At 37.5% G+C, this 19,026-nt stretch overlaps 1 protein-coding gene across 14 annotated transcripts in view; it reads right to left on the reverse strand.

The window, feature by feature from the left end:
* MAP2K5 (mitogen-activated protein kinase kinase 5) overlaps window positions 1-19,026 on the reverse strand; it is a 270,908-nt gene that overhangs the window by 161,205 nt on the left and 90,677 nt on the right. For all 14 annotated transcript variants that reach the window (XM_078448784.2, XM_078448783.2, XM_078448782.2 and 11 more), the window contains exons 10-11: window positions 9,525-9,593; window positions 9,324-9,405 (exon numbers count right to left, since the gene is read on the reverse strand). In XM_078448784.2, the coding sequence (XP_078304910.1) occupies window positions 9,324-9,405; window positions 9,525-9,593 (151 nt within the window). The remainder of the gene's footprint in view (window positions 1-9,323; window positions 9,406-9,524; window positions 9,594-19,026) is intronic.

A 19,026-nucleotide genomic window follows, 5' to 3' on the forward strand; every position in this document is an offset into this window, starting at 1 on the left:
TTAACAGAACCATGCAGATCAAAGGCAATGGATGGCATATTCAAATAGCTGAAAGAAAAAGACTGTTGACCAAAAACTTTATATCCAGCAAAACTATACTACAAAAGTGAAGGATAAGACACTCTGAAATCAACAAAAACTGAGGGAATTCATCACTAGCTGACCTACCCTACAAGAAATAAAAGGGAGTCCCTTCCAACTGAAGGAATTTCAGAGGAAAGTTACTAGATAGTAACTCAAATCCACACACAGAAATAAAGGGTACTGGTAATGGTTACTATATAGGTAAATATAAAAGGCAGGATAAATGTATTTTTGTTTGTAAGTCTTTTTCTCCTGTCTGACTGAAAGAGAACTGTAGGGGCACCTGAGTGTCTCAGTTGGTTGAGTGTCCGACTCTTGATTTCAGCTCAGGACACGATTGTACAGTTTTTGGGGTCAAGTCCCGTGTCAGGCTCCATGCTGTCAGCACAGAGCCTGCTTGGGATTCATTCCCTCTCTCCCCCCTTCTCTGCCCCTCACTCCCTCCCTTCCTCTCTCTCTCTCTCTCAAAAAAAAAAAAAAAAAAGGAAATAAATTTAAAAAGAAACAGAACTTGGCACAAGAACAGATGCTCAGATCAATGGAACAGAATAGAGAACCCAGAAATCGACCCACAAACGTATGGCCAACTAATCTTTGACAAAGCAGGAAAGAATATCCAATGGAATAAAGACAGTCTCTTCAGCAAGTGGTGCTGGGAAAACTGGACGGCGACATGCAGAAGAATGAACCTGGACCACTTTCTTACACCATACACAAAAATAAACTCAAAATGGATGAAAGACCTAAATGTAAGACAGGGAGCCATCAAAATCCTCGAGGAGAAAGCAGGCAAAAACCTCTTTGATCTTGCCCGCAGCAACTTCTTAGTCAACATGTCTCTGGAGGCAAGGGAAACAAAAGCAAAAATGAACTACTGGGACCTCATCAAAATAAAAATCTTCTGCACAGCGAAGGAAACAATCAGCAAAACTAAAAGGCAACTGACAGAATGGGAAAAGATATTTGCAAAGGACATATCAGATAAAGGGTTAGTATCCAAAATCTGTAGAGAACTTACCAAACTCAACACCCAAAAAACAAATAACCCAGTGAAGAAATGGGCAAAAGACATGAATAGACACTTCTCCAAAGAAGACATCCAGATGGCCAACTGACACATGAAAAAATACTCAACACCACTCATCATCAGGGAAATACAAATCAAAACCACAAGGAGGGGTGCCTGGGTGGCTCAGTCAGTTGAGTGTCTGACTTCGGCTCAGGTCATAATCTCACTGTCAGTGAGTTCAAGCCCCGCATCGGGCTCTGTGCTGACAGCTCAGAGCCTGGAGCCTGTTTCAGATTGTGTCTCCCTCTCTCTCTGCCCCTCCCCCACTCATGCTGAGTCTGTCTCTCTCTCTCTGTCAAAAGTAAATAAACATTAAAAAAAATTTAAAAAAAAAAACAACACAAGGAGATACCACCTCACACCTGTCAGAATGGCTAACATGAACAACTCAGGCAACAACAGATGTTGGCGAGGATGCAGAGAAAGAGGATCTCTTTTGCATTGTTGGTGGGAATGCAACCTGGTGCAGCCACTCTGGAAAACAGTATGGAGGTTCCTCAAAAAACTAAACATAGAACTACCCTACGACCCAGCAATTGCACTACTAGGCATTTATCCCCGGGATACAGGTATGCTGTTTCAAAGGGACACATGCACCCCCATGTTTATAGCAGCACTATCCACAATAGCCAAAGTATGGAAAGAGCCCAAATGTCCATTGATGGATGAATGGATAAAGAAAATGTGGTATATATATACAATGGAGTATTACTCAGCAATCAAAAAGAATGAAATCTTGCCATTTGCAACTACGTGGATGGAACTGGAGGGTATTAAGTGAAATTAGTGAAATTAAGCTAAGTGAAATTAGTCAGAGAAAGACAAAAATCATATGACTTCACTCATATGAGGACTTTAAGAGACAAAACAGAGGAACATAAGGGAAGGGAAACAAAAATAATATAAAAACAGGGAGGGGGACAAAACAGAAGAGACTCATAAATATGGAGAACAAACTGAGGGTTACTGGAGGGGTTGTGGGAAGGGGGATGGGCTAAATGGGTAAGGGGCATTAAGGAATCTACTCCTGAAATCATTGTTTCACTATATGCTAACTAATTTGGATTTTAAATTAACAAATTTGGATTTGTTTTTAAATTTTAAAAAACAAAAAATAAAATTAAAAAAAACAGAACTGCACAAAGCAGTAAGTAAAAATCTGCATTAATAAGTACACAACTTATAAAGATGTAACTTCTATGACAGTAACAGCGCAAAGGAGGGGGATGGAATGGAGCTATTAGGAGCAACAATTTTATAGACTTGAAAAAAGTTGATATTAATATGAACTAAGTTGTCAGAAGTTAAGATGTTAATTGTAATCTCTAGGAAAATCAAAACTATAACTCAAAAAATATAGTAAAAGAAATCACGAGAATATAAACAATACATTAAAAATACCTATTTAACATAAAAGAAAGCAGTAATGAATAAATGGAACATAAAAGAATACAACTAAAGAAAACAAGTAGTAAAATGGCAGATATTGCTGGTAATTACATTAAATGTAAATGAATTAAACACTGACAGATTGGCAGAATGGATTTAAAAATGACCCAACTCTATGATGTCTATAAGAGATGCACTTTGGATTCAAAGACCCAAACAGGTTGAAGGCAAAACAGTGGCAAAAGATAGAACAAACAAATAAGAATCAATGGGCGGGCTGGGATGACTACACTAAGATTAGACAAAATAGACTTTAGACAAATATAGTAACTAGAGACACATTTTATAATGACTGAAGAGTCGATCATAACAACTATAAACATATATGCACCTAACAACAGAATGCCAAAATATATGAAGCATAAATTAACAGAATTGAAGGAGAAATACACAAGCAAAAAATATTAGATGGAGACTTCAATATCCCCACTTTCTTTTTTTTTTTTTTTTTGTTTATTTACTTTTGAGAAAGAAAGAGAGAGTGCAAGCGGGGTGGGGGGCAGAGAGAGAGGGACACACAGAATCCGAAGCAGGCTCCAGGCTCTGAGCCGTCAGCACAGAGCCTGACATGGGGCTCGAATCCATGAACTGCAAGATCATGACCTGAGCCAAAGTTGGCCGCTCAACTGACTGAGCCACCCAGGTGCTCCTTCAATATCCCCCTTTCAATAATAAATAGAACTAAACTGAAGATCAACAAGGAAATAAAATACTTAAACAACACTGTAAATCAACTAGACCTAACAGACATCTAAGGAAAATCTAACCCATCAAGAGCAGAATACATTCTTCTCATGTATACATGAAACATTCTCCAGAATAGAATGTTAGGCATTAAAACAAACCTCAATAAATCTAAAAGAACTGAAGTCATACAAAGTATGTTCTCTAACCTCAAAAGAATATTAGAAATCAACAACAGAAGAACACTCAATGTGGAAAATGACACATTCCTAATGGAAAATGGGTCAAAAAAGAAATCGCAAGTGATTTCTCCTTTGGGGGGAATTAGAAAATACTTTAAACTAAATGAAAATGAAAACACAACATACCAAAACTTATAGGATGCAGCTAAAGCAGTACTTACAGGGAAATGTATAGCTGCAAATGGCTACATTAAGTAGGAAATATCTCAAGTCAGTATCCTAACTTCGCACCTAAAAAAACTAGAAAAAGAAGAGCAAACTAAACCCAAAGCTAGTAGAAGAAACAAATATTAAGGCAGAGAAAAACAGCAGAGAAAATCAAAGAAACCAAAGTTGGTTCTTTGGAAAAGGCAAAGAAACTGACTGACTTTTAGCTACACTGATAAAAAAGAAAGAAAGAAAGAAAGAAAGAAAGAAAGAAAGAAAGAAAGAAAGAGAAAGAAAGTAAGAAAGAAAGGAAGGAAGGAAGGAAGGAAGGAAGGAAGGAAGGAAGGAAGAAAAAGAAAAAGACTCAAATTACTAAAATTTGCAATGAAAGAAGAAGGAAAATTAACACCAACTTTACAGAAATAAAAATGATTATAAAGGAATATTAGGAACAACTGTGTATCAACAAATTAGGTAATCTAAATGAAATGGATAAATTTCTAGAAAGCTACAAACTATCAAAATTGAAGAAGAAATACGTATCTGAATAAACCTATAACTACATATAATTATTAAAGGGATTGGTAATCAAAAAACTCACAAATATTATTCAGTCTTAAAAAGGAAAATAATTCTGACACACACCACAGCATGGATGAACCTTGAGGACATTATGCAAAGTAAAATAAGCCAGTCCCAAAAAAAAGACAAATACTGTATGATTCCACTGAAATGAGGTACCCAGAGTAGTCCAATTCATGCAGACAAAAAACCAGAATGTTAGTAGTCAGGGGCTGGGGTTTGGAGGCAATGGGTTACTGTTTAATGGGTACAGAGTCTCAGTTTTGCAAGATGCAGAGTTCTGGAGATTAATGGTGGCACTGGTTGCAGAGCAATGTGAATGTACTTACCAGTTACGAACTACACACTTAAAAATGGGTAGTACGGTGAATTATATGTTATCTGTGTAATATACTACAATTAAAAAACACTGTTGGGTAAGACGGTCTTATGTGCACTGTTCTTTGGACCCGATGTGGCCACATAAGAATGGGCCATGGGTCTGGAACACTTGCTTACCAGCAGATAAAGAGCCCACGTAGCCTGTGCTGAGCTTACCTCTTTGTTTTGGACTGTTTTTCCCTGTTTCAAATTCAGTGTGTACTCCTTTGTCCTGCTTAAGCATGTGTGTCAATGACCTTCAGACATGTCCCCAGCCTTCGGTACTTCTGACACCACAGGAGTAGGGTGGGGTGGAGGATCCTTTTGCTGCAGCATGAGGGGAGTGTGTGGGCCAAGGGCCCTGTATAGGCTGCCAGGAAGGACTTACTGTTGGCCGCAGGGAACTGATACTCCCAAACTGATCTTGCTGTCTGTCTGTCTGTCTGTCTCTCTCTCTCTCTCTCTTTTTAATTTTATGTAAGGCACTGTAAAATCCAGCATTTCATTGCACTGTGTTTTCCTTGGCAACTCCATACTAAGATGCAGTGGGCAGAAGTGCTTGGATTTCTCCTGATAATAGGCAACAGATGCCACTTGACCATAAAAACTACTCACAAAGAAAACCCCAGGACCAGATGGCTTCACTGGTGAATTCTACCTAATGTTTAAAGAAAAATTAACATTAATCCATCATAAACTATTCCAAAAACTAGAGTAGGAAAAAATGCTTTCCAACTCCTTTGAGGCCAGAATTATCCTGATACCACAACCAGACAATGACATTACAAGAAAAGAAAACTATAGACCAATATTCTTTAAGAATATAAATCCAAAAATCCTCAACAAGATACTAGCAAACTGAACCCAGAAATTTATAAAAAGCATTATACATCATGACCAATTGGAATTATCTCGGGAATAAAAAATTGGTTCAACATGCAAAAGTCAATTAATATAATACTATTATGGAATAATGGATTTAATTATGGAATTATAGAAAAATGGATTTAAAAATCATTATCATTTCAACAAACACAGAAAAACCAAAAATACTCAACAAACTTGGAAGACAAGGGGACTTTGACAACCTGATAAAGGACATCTACTAAAAACCCAAAACTAATATCACACTTAATAGTGAAAGACTAAAAGCTTTCCATCTAAGATCAGGAGAAAAAGAAGATGTCTGTTCACACCACTTCTATTTGACATTCTACTGAAGGTTCTAGCCAGGGTAATTAAGCAAGGAAAAGAAATTAAAAGCATCCAGGTTGGTAAGAAAGAAGTAAAACTACGTCTATTTGCAGATGACATGTTTTATACAGACAATCTTACGGAAGCTACAAAAACCTATTAGGATTGAGAAACAAATTTAGTAAATTTATCCTACAAGGTAGCAGGATAGAGATCAATATACAAAAATCATTTATATTTATATACACTAGCAATGAATAATCCAAAATTGAAATAAAAGCTCAATTTATAATAGCATCAAAAATATTTATGAATAAATTTAACAAAAGGACTGCAAAACTTGAATACCAAAAACTACAAAGTATCACTGAAAAAAATTAAAGAGGATCTAAATAAATGGAAAGATACTCTGTGTTCATGAAGTATAAGACTTCATATTGTTAAAGTGGCAGTACTCCCCAGACTGATGTACAGATTCACTGCAATCTGTATCAATATCTTAGTTGGACTTTTTGTGTGTGTGCAAATTTGGGAGGCTGATTGTAAAACTCATATGAAAATGCAAGGGACCCAGAATGGCTAAAACAATCTCGAAAAAGAATAAAGTTGGAGTACTCACACTTCTTAATTTCAAAACTTACTACAAAGCTAAAGTAACACAGAATAATAAAGTAAAAGTACAGGGTGCCTGGGTGGCTTAGTCGGTTAAGTGTCCAACTTTAGCTCACGTCATGATCTCACGGTTCGTTGAGTTCGAGCTCTGCTCTACGTCAGGCCCTGTGCTGACAGCTCAGAGCCCGGAGCCTGCTTTGGATTCTGTGTCTCCTCTCTCTCTCTCTCTCTCTATGCTCCTCCTCTGCTTGTGCTCTCTATCTCTCAAAAATAAATAAATAAACATTTTTTTAAAAAAAGTAAGCAAGGACAGTCTAGTACTGCCACAAGGATGGGCAAATAGATCAATGGAATAGAACTGAGAGTCTAGAAATACATTTCATGGTCAATAAATTTTTGACAAGTGCCAAGAAAATTCAATGGGAAGGAATAATCTTTTTAACAAATGGTGCTAGGACAACTGGATATTCACATGAAAAAGAATGGATTTGGACTCTATACCACATACAAAAATTAACTCAAAATAGATTAAAAAAAAACTTTAAGAATGAAAATTATAGAACTCTTAGAAGAAACCAGGTATAAACTTTCATGACTTTGGATTATACAATACTTTCTTACATATGACATCTAAAGTACAAGCCACCAGAGGAAAAAAATATGAACTGAACTTCATAAAATTTTAAACCTTTTATGCTTCACGGGACACTATCAAGAAAATGAAAAGACAACTCAGAGTGGAAGAAAATATTTGCAAATCATACATCTGGTAAGATACTACTATCCAGAATACATACCAAATTCTTACAACTCAACAATAAAAACACATATAACCCATGTAAAAATAGACAAAAGATTTGAATACACATTTCTAAAGGAAGATATACAAATGGCCAACAAGTACATGGAAGTATTGTCAATGTCATTAGTCATTAGGAAATCTAAATCAAAACTAAAAAGATACCATTTCTCACAGGCTATACTAAAAAAGACACACAGTAACAAGTGTTGGCAAAGATGTGGAGAAATTGAAACCCACATCCATTGCAGCTGTGAATGCAAACGGGTGTGAAATAGAATGGAATGGTTTGACAGTTCCTCAAAAAAATTACAAATACGGTTATCATACAACCGAGCAATTGAACTCCTAGATATATACTCAAGAGAACTGAAAACTTCTATCCACACGAAAAACCTGCATACAAACATACAGAGCAGCATTATTTATAACAGCACAAAAGTGGAAACATCCCAAATGCTCACCAACTGCTAAATGAGTAGTTTATTATTCAGCCATAAAAAGGAATAAAGTACCGATACATGCTACAACACGGAAACCTTGATAACGTTACGCTAAGTAGAAGAAGCCACAGGGTGCCTGGGTGGCTCAGTTGGTTGAGTGTCCGACTTCAGCTCAGGTCATGATCTCACAGTTTATGGGTATGAGCCCCATGTCAGGCTCTGTGCTGACAGTGCAGAGCCTGTTTCAGATTCTCTGTCTCCCTCTCTCTCTGCCCATTCCCTGCTTATGCTCTCTCTCTCAAAAATAATAAACAAAATTTAAAACATTTTTTTCATAAAATAAAAAGCCAAACACAAAGGCCACATCCTGCATGATTCCATATACGTGAAGAGTACAAAATCTGGAGACAGAAAGTAGATTAGCAGTTGCCATGGACTAGAGGAATAGCGAGTGGCTGCTAATGGCTAAGGAGTTTGTTTCTGGGGTAATAAAAATGTTTTGGAATTAGTGATGATGAGCTTGCACAACCTTGTGAAAATACTCAAAACCAATGAATTGTATACATCAAAATGATGAATTTTATGGTGATTAAATATGCCATCGCAATAAATGCATATTTTAATATGAAACAGAATTTAGAACACATTATCTACCTTATTATAGTATCAACCTACCAAAGATAACTTCTGAAAACGTCTTGCAAGGCACGAACTAGTTACTTTGTTACATACTAAGAACCCACCAAATAAACTAAGTATAAGAAAAAATGTTGAAGGACACCTTAGTAGCTCAGTCAGTTAAGTATCTGACTCTTGATTTTGGCTTAGGTCACAATCTCAGAGTTGTGAGTTCGAGCCCCACGGTGGGCTCCATGCTGACAGTGCAGAGCCAGCCTGGGATTCTCTCTCTCCTCCTCCCCTGTTCACATGTGCACGCACACTCACTCTCTCAAAATAAATAAATAAACTTTAAAAAAATGTTGTGTTTTAATGGGCTAGAAACTGAAAAACTGAATATATAAAATCTAAAGACTGTTTTGATTTAAAATGGGTAAATAACAATGATGACATTATTTCAGGAACAGGGTACCAAGAAATCTACATTTTGCCATAATATTCAGACCAAGAAAGAGTTACCAAAATAGAAATGAATGAAAAATACAGATGAAAGGAAAGGGCTAGAGTCCAAAGAAAACTAAACACATCTTGGCTAAACAGCTGTGTTGAAAAACAATTTCTTATCTTGCAATTAAGAACCGATTTCTTTGTAAAAGACACAGGACATTGGGTTAATAGATTTCTTTAAAAGAAAATCTGTTTTGGCTATTGAAACATTAAAAGACAGAACATCTGTTTTGCAAGTAAAGACAGATTGTATGGAAGAATCAAATATCAAACCACCGATTAGGCCAGCATTTAATCTGTTCTATTTAAATTTTCAATAAAAAGTAAATGAAATTACATTCTTGAAACTATAGCTCAGCTGTAAATATTTAACACCAGGAACCTCTAAAACTAGATGTTTTAGAGTATAAAGGAGGTCATTATTGGTATATTGTAATTATTTTTAATTCTACTTGACGTCTATATCAGAACCAGGTTTTAAAGCACTCTGCCTCCCAAGTCATTTTAAAAGTATTATAATAGGGAAAACTCACCATCCATGAATTCTGTACATATTGAAATCCTGTTTTCTACGAAAAATGCACCATAAAACCCTATGATATATGATGAATCACACTGTAATAAAAATAAGACAAAAATAGTTAAAAAAAAAAAAACACAACAAAACAACCAAAACCCTGCAAGTCAATATCATAAGCTGCTTTGTAAGAAAAAAATGACCAAGGAAAAATTACCTTATAAAGAATTTCCAATTCAGACATAATTTGCTTCTGAAGTTCCAGTGTAATATCTAACAGTATGACCTAAATACAGAAAGGAATCAACATTCACACATATATTCATCTTTAAATTAAATATAGCTATACTCACTATGAAATATAAAAAGAAAAAATATGGTGTTTCCTCTATTCATTGCCCCTTTCTCCTCTCCACCACTATAACCCTCAGGAATATAAACTGTATCCACATCTGCCTAACCTTTTGTATTGGGGGAGGTGGTATAGAAGTGATTGATGGGACCAAGGAGAAAGCCAGGTCTCAAAGGTCAGTATTAATGGCTTTAAAAGTCAGTTAAGTTATAACACCCTTAATTTATACACCCTATTTTGGCCACATTGGTTATTTCCAGAAGAGGAAGAAAGGAATGACCCTGAAACCATTTTAAAAAATTGTCTTGTAATTCAGACACAAGGCGATGAGCAGAGAGGATGATGAGTAAAAATGACATTTAAAGTAGGCTTTTTAGAGAGAAATAAGGAGTTTTTAAAATACATCATCTTTTTATATTCTTCAATCACGTTTCTTTGCTAATACTGAAAAAGATGCTGGAGCTTGAAGGAACCACAGAAATGATTTCATCTAATTCTCTTCTTTTAAAGGAGGAAACCAAGGTTCTGAGAAGCCACAAAGCCTGGCAATGTCAAGGTCCCTCCCCGACTCTGAGGACTGTGTACTTTTTAGAACGTCCTGTGGTGGTTTATGGTTTTCCTTAACACATCAACCACTGAGTCAGATTCATGACACAGAAATGAAAAACAATTTACAAACTTACCTAGAATAAATTCTAGTTTATTTCAAACACTTATTTCTTAAGAAAGGAGACCATCAACTGTTCAAATTTTACTCAACAGTTCAGTGAAGCCAATTCAAGGGAAATTGTTTTTACTTAAAAAAGACAGTGCTGAGAATCAAATAGGTGAAAGGCAATTTTTAAGATTTGTGGCAGAGTTTCTGACTCTAGACATTTCTAGATAAAAACTTAACATTCACAATTACCATGATAGTGCAGTTATATACCATCCAATACTGAACTACATTTTGTGTTACAACTGCAGAATATATACACTCATACTGGGGAAAAAAACCATAAATTATGAATTGCAAACTGCTGACAGAGCAGGGAAAGAAAAAGATAATTCTAAAACACACATTTTATAGTACTGACATCCATTTGAGGAAGGGGAAAGGGAAGGGGAAAAAAAGGCACGGCCAGTTTCTATCAAGAGTTTGCTTTAGGGTTATTTATAAAAGCTCTCACTAAACCTGATTGTAAGTGTAATACAAAACTGCCAAGAAACATTTAAACGTTTCTCTCGATCAATAGTCATTTGCCAACAATATTCACTTACATTTTTGTTCCTATATAAAACTTAGTGACAAAATTAATTCATCGAGTGTTGTTTCAATTCCATGCCATAAAATATCAGAACTTTTCACACCACCATGTCAAGTACAGGGCATCTTTCACCCTCAGAAACTGCTAAAAGGAATGAACGTATTATTTACCTTAGAGCAGTGGCTCTCAACCCTGGCCTCAGGTTATCATTACTTTTATATAAAGGTATTTATATAAATACATGACGGCACTCTAAACAAGTCCTCATGCACAGAACTTACCCTAGAATAATGGAATCAATCTTGGGTTGGGCCCACATCTTAATATTTTTTAAAAACTCTCCAGCCGATTTCTATTCCACAGCAAGGTTGAGAACCACTTATCTAAGGTTTCAAAAATGCCATTTATTCAGTATTGAGTATGACCACTAAGATATACCACATCTCCAGGCCCCCAACCCAGAAATGATTCACCACAACCAGCCAACACCTTACCGTTAACCCCAAACTATTGGCTACAAACATATCATTCCCTTGATCAAGAACCTTAATTAGGTTCCCATGTCCTAGCATAACGTTAGCATAACTCTAGCATGACATTCAAAGAATTCTTCCACAATCTGGTGATTCTAACTCCTTTTCCCACTACTCCCCACCACAAACCCAATCCTCATGTGAAACCAGATGATTTGGAAGGCAGCTATGCCCACCACCACACCACAAATGTAGAAACTAGGTGCTTTGTACTGGGGTCCACACACATGTCCTGTGCCTTCCTCACTTCCAGTCTTAATGATGCCTCCACTTGAGTTGTGCTTCCTCGCTCTACTCCACAGTTAGTAACTGTCTGTCTTTCTTTCTTTCTTTCTTTCTCTTTTGAGAGAGAGAGAGTGCATATGCACGTGAGCAAAGATGGGCAGAGGGAGAAGGAGAGAGAGAATCTTAAGCAGGCTCCACACTCAGTGCAGAGCCCTATGTGGGACTCGATCACATGAACCATGAGATCATGATCTGAGCCAAACTCGAGAGTTGGACGCTTAACCAACTGAGCCACCCAGGCGCCCCATTGTAAAACATTTTCTATCTTTTAGATGAGCCTGAATGCTGCCACCACCTCTATGAAGCCATCCCCAAAGCCCTCTATCAGAATTTATTTCTAGCTCTGGCCCTTGATATTTCTCCTTATCACATTCTGCCTTGGCACTCATGCCTCACCCCCCTAAAACCATAAGCCTAGAGAGCAGAGTGGTTGTAAGCCCTGCAAGGGCAAGGACTGAATCATGGGCATCTTTCTCTGGTCCGCCCCCACTCCCCACCCCCAGCACCCACCACAGGTCTTACTCACGGCAGTGCCCATTAAGTGATGTGGGATTTAATTAAAGTGCTCCTTATGACCATAATCCTCTAAATAAGAAGCTGTTTCTAGACAGGAAAGAAGTGGATTGCTTGGTTTCTACAAATGAATTTAAAACCAAAGACACAAACAGCAAAATAAATAAAAGTGCCACACTGACCTAAAATGTAGCAAGTAACACTGTATTTGTAGGGCCAATCCATTGCATTCTAAAGGGTCTTGATCATTCATGGTATTTGTTATGGTCTGGAAGAGTGGCGATTCCGTAACGGTGCAAAAGTGAATAAAGTAATTTCTGGAACTTAAGAGGGAAAGCAAAATTCACCTCAAAATAACTCTACTGCAATGCTCTTCTATTTTCTGGGAGACTTGGCACTCTAGGTATAAGGTTAATTCTCCTTCCCCTGGGCATTCCTGTGAGTGAGCTGTTAAACTGCTAAAAATAAGTCCAATTCCTTATTTGAAAGCCACGGAAAAAAGCATGGCAAATACTAATTTTCTTTTTGAGGTGCAAGGGAAGTGTGGACTCCCAGAGTCTTCATTATTCTTATTTTTTCTCCTTAGGAAGAGCTAAATTTCTCCAACTGGGGAGGATGTGCGCATGAAGCACTTCATGGAGAAAGGGTTAATGAGGGACTGAAATACCTGCGCACATTTCCGCTGCTCTCCACTACACCTCCAGGACAAATAAGGATGAGTTGTCAAGTTAAATCTAAGCAGTCAAGTGACTGAATTATAATTTACTCTGTGCTCAATTTAAATTAGTGTGAGGCTATTAAAATATACAGTATAAATACGGCAATTCATCACAAGCTGTCATGGATGACTTCATTTATTTGCTGGAGTGGCACACGCTCCACTAAAGGGAAGGAGAGCAAAATCACAGGTCAAATTAAGCCTCTATTCTGTTTTAATTCGCTTATTTAATCTGTGGCGACATAATTGTCTTTTACAGTATGTACAACTCAGAAAGGAAATTTGGGAGGATTACAGTCAGTATACAAATGATTAATCAAATGGTCCATTTAAATGCTAGTTTAAAAGCAACAGAAACCCAAAGCAGTCAAAGAATGATAATCAGCACATGCTATATACAAGCTAAGAAATTTCCTGTTAGATGACTTTTTCCCAATCGGAATATAAAAAATATTAGGAAATACATTAAGCTGTACTCTTTGAAGGATTGTACAGAAACATTAATGACATAAAAAGGTTCCGTATGCAAGATGGCTAACAGTGTTTTTATTTGTTTTCTGCTCTACTTGTTCGCGACTGTCTTGCGTATCTACACCCCTCCCCCTAAAATAAAGCTAGTTAGAAACACATTTCATGAGTTATAGTCCTTATCAAACAGTTATCTTTAAAATACAATTAGCATTTTTCAAAATGGTCTCTTTAAGGTACAAATTGTCTGAATTCAGTGGTGTAAAATAAAAATCCAAGGTATTTCTATTCCTCCCAAAGTTCAACTTGCTTTTTAAAATATCTGAATTAATGGCAGCTCTTCCTGCCCACGGGTACTTGTCCCCGTGCTTCAATAAAACCACCTTTTTGCACCACACACACACAAATAATAATAATAAAATAAAATAAAATATCTGAAGTTATGATTTCCCACCTTTAAAGTCTGAAAGGGGAAACACTATGATATTCTTTTGTTGGTCTAAAACATAAGAAGATTTAAAAGTATAAAAAATACAAATATTTTGAGTAGGAAGAGAAAAGTAACAGATTTTCAAGGACTTTCATCTGACTGTACCCACAGACATTCAAAGTGCTGGTCCAACTGACCACTTGGCTTGGGATATTAAATTTCCCACATCATTCTATGCAGGCATCAGAACACTGCAGGTGATTCTGTTTAGACAAGGACTGTGATTTGCTGCTCTTCGCAATCCCTCTGTGACACAAGGCAGCCCCATCTCGCAGCTGAGGTCACAGAGAGGTTTAAGTGACATGCTTGAAGTCACACAAAAGTCAGGAGAGGGTCAGGAAAAGATCAAATGCACTTCTAACTCTTAACCTTTCATTTCACCCTTTAATATATATATATAAAAAAAAATAAGCTAAGAACTACTCTGGGTGAGAGCAATGGTCCATACAAAGAACACTATGGGATATTTTGTATGTGAGGTGAACCTGCTTTCAAGATGCTACTTCAAAAGATGAATGAGTGAACTAAAAGAACGAATGAAAGAACCAAATTTATCTATTGAGTCATTTAACAAATTATGTGTTGAATACCTCGTCATTACATGGAGTGCTCTATCTAGGCCCAAATGCAAAGTTCAGCATGATTCAATGAGTAAGACAAGAAGATAAATAAGATCTTTTCTTTACTTACAAAGAGATTTCTTTCAGTGTAAGAGAGGGAAGGCACATGTATATTAACAGCCAAATACAAGGCAGTATGTGATAACATCCACAAGAGACACATACAGAGAATTCTAGAGAGTTTCAAAGGACAAAGTGAGTGAGTGAGAGATAGACCATACGTGACAGGATTTATCTAAGTAAGTTCAATAGAGGACCGGGCTTTGGAGCTGACCCTTGAAGGCTGTTAAGAATTTTGATAGGTAGAGACATGGGTGAAGGCATTCTAATTAGAGAAAAATACGTGAATCAAAGTGCTGAAGTGTGAAAGTACCTGGGTTCAGATAAAGCAAGGAGTTCAACTTAAAAGAAGCACAGCATTCAGACACATAAGATATGCTATAAAAGTAGGCTGATGACATATTGTGCAAGATCTTGAGTTTCACCCCATAGAGTTCTTAGTTTATTTGGGAGTTATATAGAGCCTTTCAAGCCTTCTGAGAGGGAAAGACATGAGACCAGAACTATGCTTTAGGAAGCCAAATCTGAGGGTAGTGAACAGCAATACAGTACACAGGTTGGAAGGAAGCATGAACCTGGGGAAGACTTGCCTGACTTCAAATCCTGGTTCTATTACTTATTAGTTATGGGACCTTAGGCAAGCTACTTTTTTTTAAAGTTTATTATTTTGAGACAGACAGAGGGAGAGAGAGAGAACGAACATGTGCTCATGAATGGGGGAGGGGCAGAGAGAGAATCCCGACACGGGGCTTGAACCCACGAACCATGAGATCATTTGCTGGACGCTCAACCAACTGAGCCACCCCGGTGTCCATGGACAAGCTATTAATTAATTAATTGATTATTACATGAGAAAAACATGTAGAGTGCTCAGCACAGTATAAATGATCAATAAATGGTAACCTCTATTTCTGGGAGAACAGTTTAAACATTGGTCAGTGTCTGACAAGAGACAAAACAAGCATCTGTACTGGAGAGGTGACGAGGAAGAAGAGATCCAAAACAAAACCCAGAAACCCAGAAAACCCAGAACAATTAACAGGCTTCCAAACATTGACAACAGCTACAACAGGACAGTGATCTTTGAGAGACAGAAAGCAAATGAGAGGAGCCCTATGATTGTCCAGCTTACTGACTAGAGAGTGTCCAGGCCCCTGTGCTGGGAGGGAAATCCAGGCAAAGCTCAGCCATCTCCCTAAGTTGAGGACATGGAACTGGGGTGTGAGGAAGCCACAGCAGCTAGAGTTTCCTGACAGAACACCAAAGGGAGAGGGCTCCAGGGATGTGCTAAGGGACCCCCTGGAGTCTTCAGTTGATTAATGATCAATCAGCATCTGGAAGTCAGGGAACTAACACTGAGGCCAGGGAAAGAACTGCCAGAAAGACCAGAGAAACAATCTCCAGACCTCACACTAGGCAGAAAGAGTTTGCACTCCCACCAAGCAGTGTGGAAAATCCCGTAATGGTCGGGGCATTGGTGGAGTATTCAGAAGACTGTCACCTTAATTGTGTGGGGTTAAATAAGTTCCCAACTAACCACTGGACTGGTCCCATCTAATAAAGCTTAAGAGTAAGTCTTGAAAGGATCAAACTTTCACAGTCACTAAATAGCATCTCAGAATAAGCTGAAAAGTATTTATAGCAATGCAAAAATATCTAGTATCTAGTATGAGACACAACTGGCATCCAATCAAAAATGATAAGATGTTTTAGGGTGCCTGGGTGGCTCAGTTGTTAAGCATCTGACTTCGGCTCAGGTGATGATCTCACAGTTGGTGAGTTCGAATTCCACATCCTGTGAGATTGTGCCCTGCTTTGGGTGAGCACAAGCCCCATATCAGGTGAGCACAAGCCCTGCAGCGGGGTGAGCATGAGTCCCACTTCGAGTGAGACTGAGCCCCACTTTGGGTGAGCATGAGCCCCGCATCGGGAGAGCTCAGGTCGGGTGAGCATGAGCCCCACTTCTCTGTCACTTGTGGGATTCTCTTCTCTCTCTCACTTGTACCCTCCTTCTTTCTCTCTCAAAAAGAAAAAAAAAAGGAGGTTTTAAAAATAAGAAAATACAACCCAAAATGAGGAGAAAAAGTAATCAGTCAAAACTGACCCCAAATGACACATACCCTGGAATTAATAGACAAAACCATTAATAAAATTATATTCCACATATTCCATAACTACATTACATACATACAAGAAGGTAGAAGGAATACTGAGCATGTTAAGACACAGTAGATGTAAAAAAGACCCACATAAACTTCTAGGGATCAAAAGTACAATGCCTGAGATGAACAATACACTGGACAAGAGTAATAGTAGATTAGACAGTGTAGATAAAAACTTGAGTACCTGAAAACAGAAACTATCCAAAAATGAAACATTAGAGAGAAAAAAAAAGACTAAAACAAATAACAGAGGATCATTTTAGTATGGGACAACATCAAGTAACCTAACACAGATGGAATTTAAGTTCCCAAAGTTGGGGGAGGAGGTATAATTGCTAAAAATTTCCCAAATTTGATGAAGGCTAAAACTCCACAGAGCCAAGAATCTCAACAAATCCTAAACACAATAAAACCTTGGTTTGTAAGTAACTTGTTCCGTGAGTGCTCTGCAACACGAGCAAACACTTCTAATAAATTTTAACTTGATACATGAGCGATGGCTTGCAATATGAGTAGTACGTGATGCCGAATGTCACATGATCACAACTGAGCCAAAGGTTTTCTCTCCCTCTCTCTCTCTCTCTCTCGCTGTAGGATTGCGGGTGATCATCTCCCATGCCTGGATGGTTGGTTTCAGGCCACACAGTTTGGCAGAAGTCAGTGATTTTTCAGAACATTGAAGGTGCCCACAACTGGCACTTGTGTATTTTTTTGTCACTTCAGATCACTTATAGACAGTCCTTTGCTTTTCCATACAAGAGTAAGCTTAGGAATGCTTTGCTTCATTCTAGGTCAGGCTGACTGCAGATATAGACCCCTTCCTCTGCTGCCTTATTGCCAGTTACATTAAATACAGTATATGACAAGAGTTTATTAACACTGTACCATAGTCAACATCCGTGTGAGTGTATATATACAATGGCTCCCGTGCAGAAAAAGATTCCATTGAGCCAATAGACAGCAGTGATTCCATTAGTAATAGTGAAAGTCGTCCTACACAATAACCCTCCTCTCTCTTGTCTCCCTCATACCAGCCACAAAGGTTTTCAAAAGTAAGTGCAGGTTAATTTGTTTATTTTTCTTTATATTTTATATTTTCTTTATTATTTTGTATTACATTACAGTATTATAATCATTCTTTTTTATATAATTTTTTTATTTTTTTTAGTTTTGAGACAGAGACAGAGTGTGAGTGGGGGTGGGGCAGAGAGAGAGGGAGACACAGAATTCAAAGTGGGCTCCAGGCTCTGAGCTGTCAGCACAGAGCCTGACATGGGCTCGAACTCACAAACTGTGAGATCACGACCTGAGCCAAAGTCGGGTGCTTCAACTGTGAGGCACCCAGGCACCACTTGTAATCATTCTTATGTGAATATTTTTGGGTTGTGGAACAAATCATCTGAGTTTACATTATTTCTTATGGGGAAATTCACTTTGATATACAAGTGCTTTGGATTACAAGCATGTTTCCAGAATGAATTACGCTCTCAAACCAAGGTGTGTGTGTGTACATATTTTTTTTAAACCAAACGTAGTTAACTGTTGACAACTGAGGAATCTGGAGGAAGCATCTTATAACTTTTCTGTAAGTTTAAGTAACTTTTTTAAAAAGTTTCCAAAGAAAATGTTTTAAATGATATTAGGGAAGGAAAGAACAAAGTATATCAAGATGACCAGCCTCACAAGCCAGTCTGGCAGGTGCAATTAAAAAGGAGAAATTATGAGATTGGACTAAAATACAAGACCCAACTATATGCTGGCTATGAGAAATTTATCTCAAATAAAATGACATAACAGGTTAAAAATAAAAGGCTATAGCATGCTAACACTAGTCAAAATAAAGCTGCAGTAGCTATCTATGTTAATATCAGACAATGTAGATTTCAGAGCAAAGAATATTATCATGGCCAAAGAAGGGCCACTTTGTAATGAAATAATAAAGGGCCAATTCATCAACAAGACATAACACTCCTAAATATGCCTAACAGATTTGCAAAAAACATGAAGCAAAAGATGAAAGAACTGCAAGGAAAAAAACCAGACAAATCCACAATTATTGCTGGGAATTTCCACACCCATCTTTCAACAGTTGACAGAACAAATAGATAAAAAGCAGTAAAGCATACAGAAATTTTGAACACTGTCAGCCAATTTGATCTAATTGACATTTACACAACACCCTATAAAACAGACTATACATTTTTTTCAAGTGCACAGGAAACACTTAACCAAGATAATTCATATCCTGGGCCATAATACAAATCTCAGTAA

This window comes from Panthera onca, chromosome B3, assembly GCF_046562875.1.
Source record: "Panthera onca isolate mPanOnc1 chromosome B3, mPanOnc1 haplotype 2, whole genome shotgun sequence".
NCBI lineage: Eukaryota > Metazoa > Chordata > Mammalia > Carnivora > Felidae > Panthera > Panthera onca.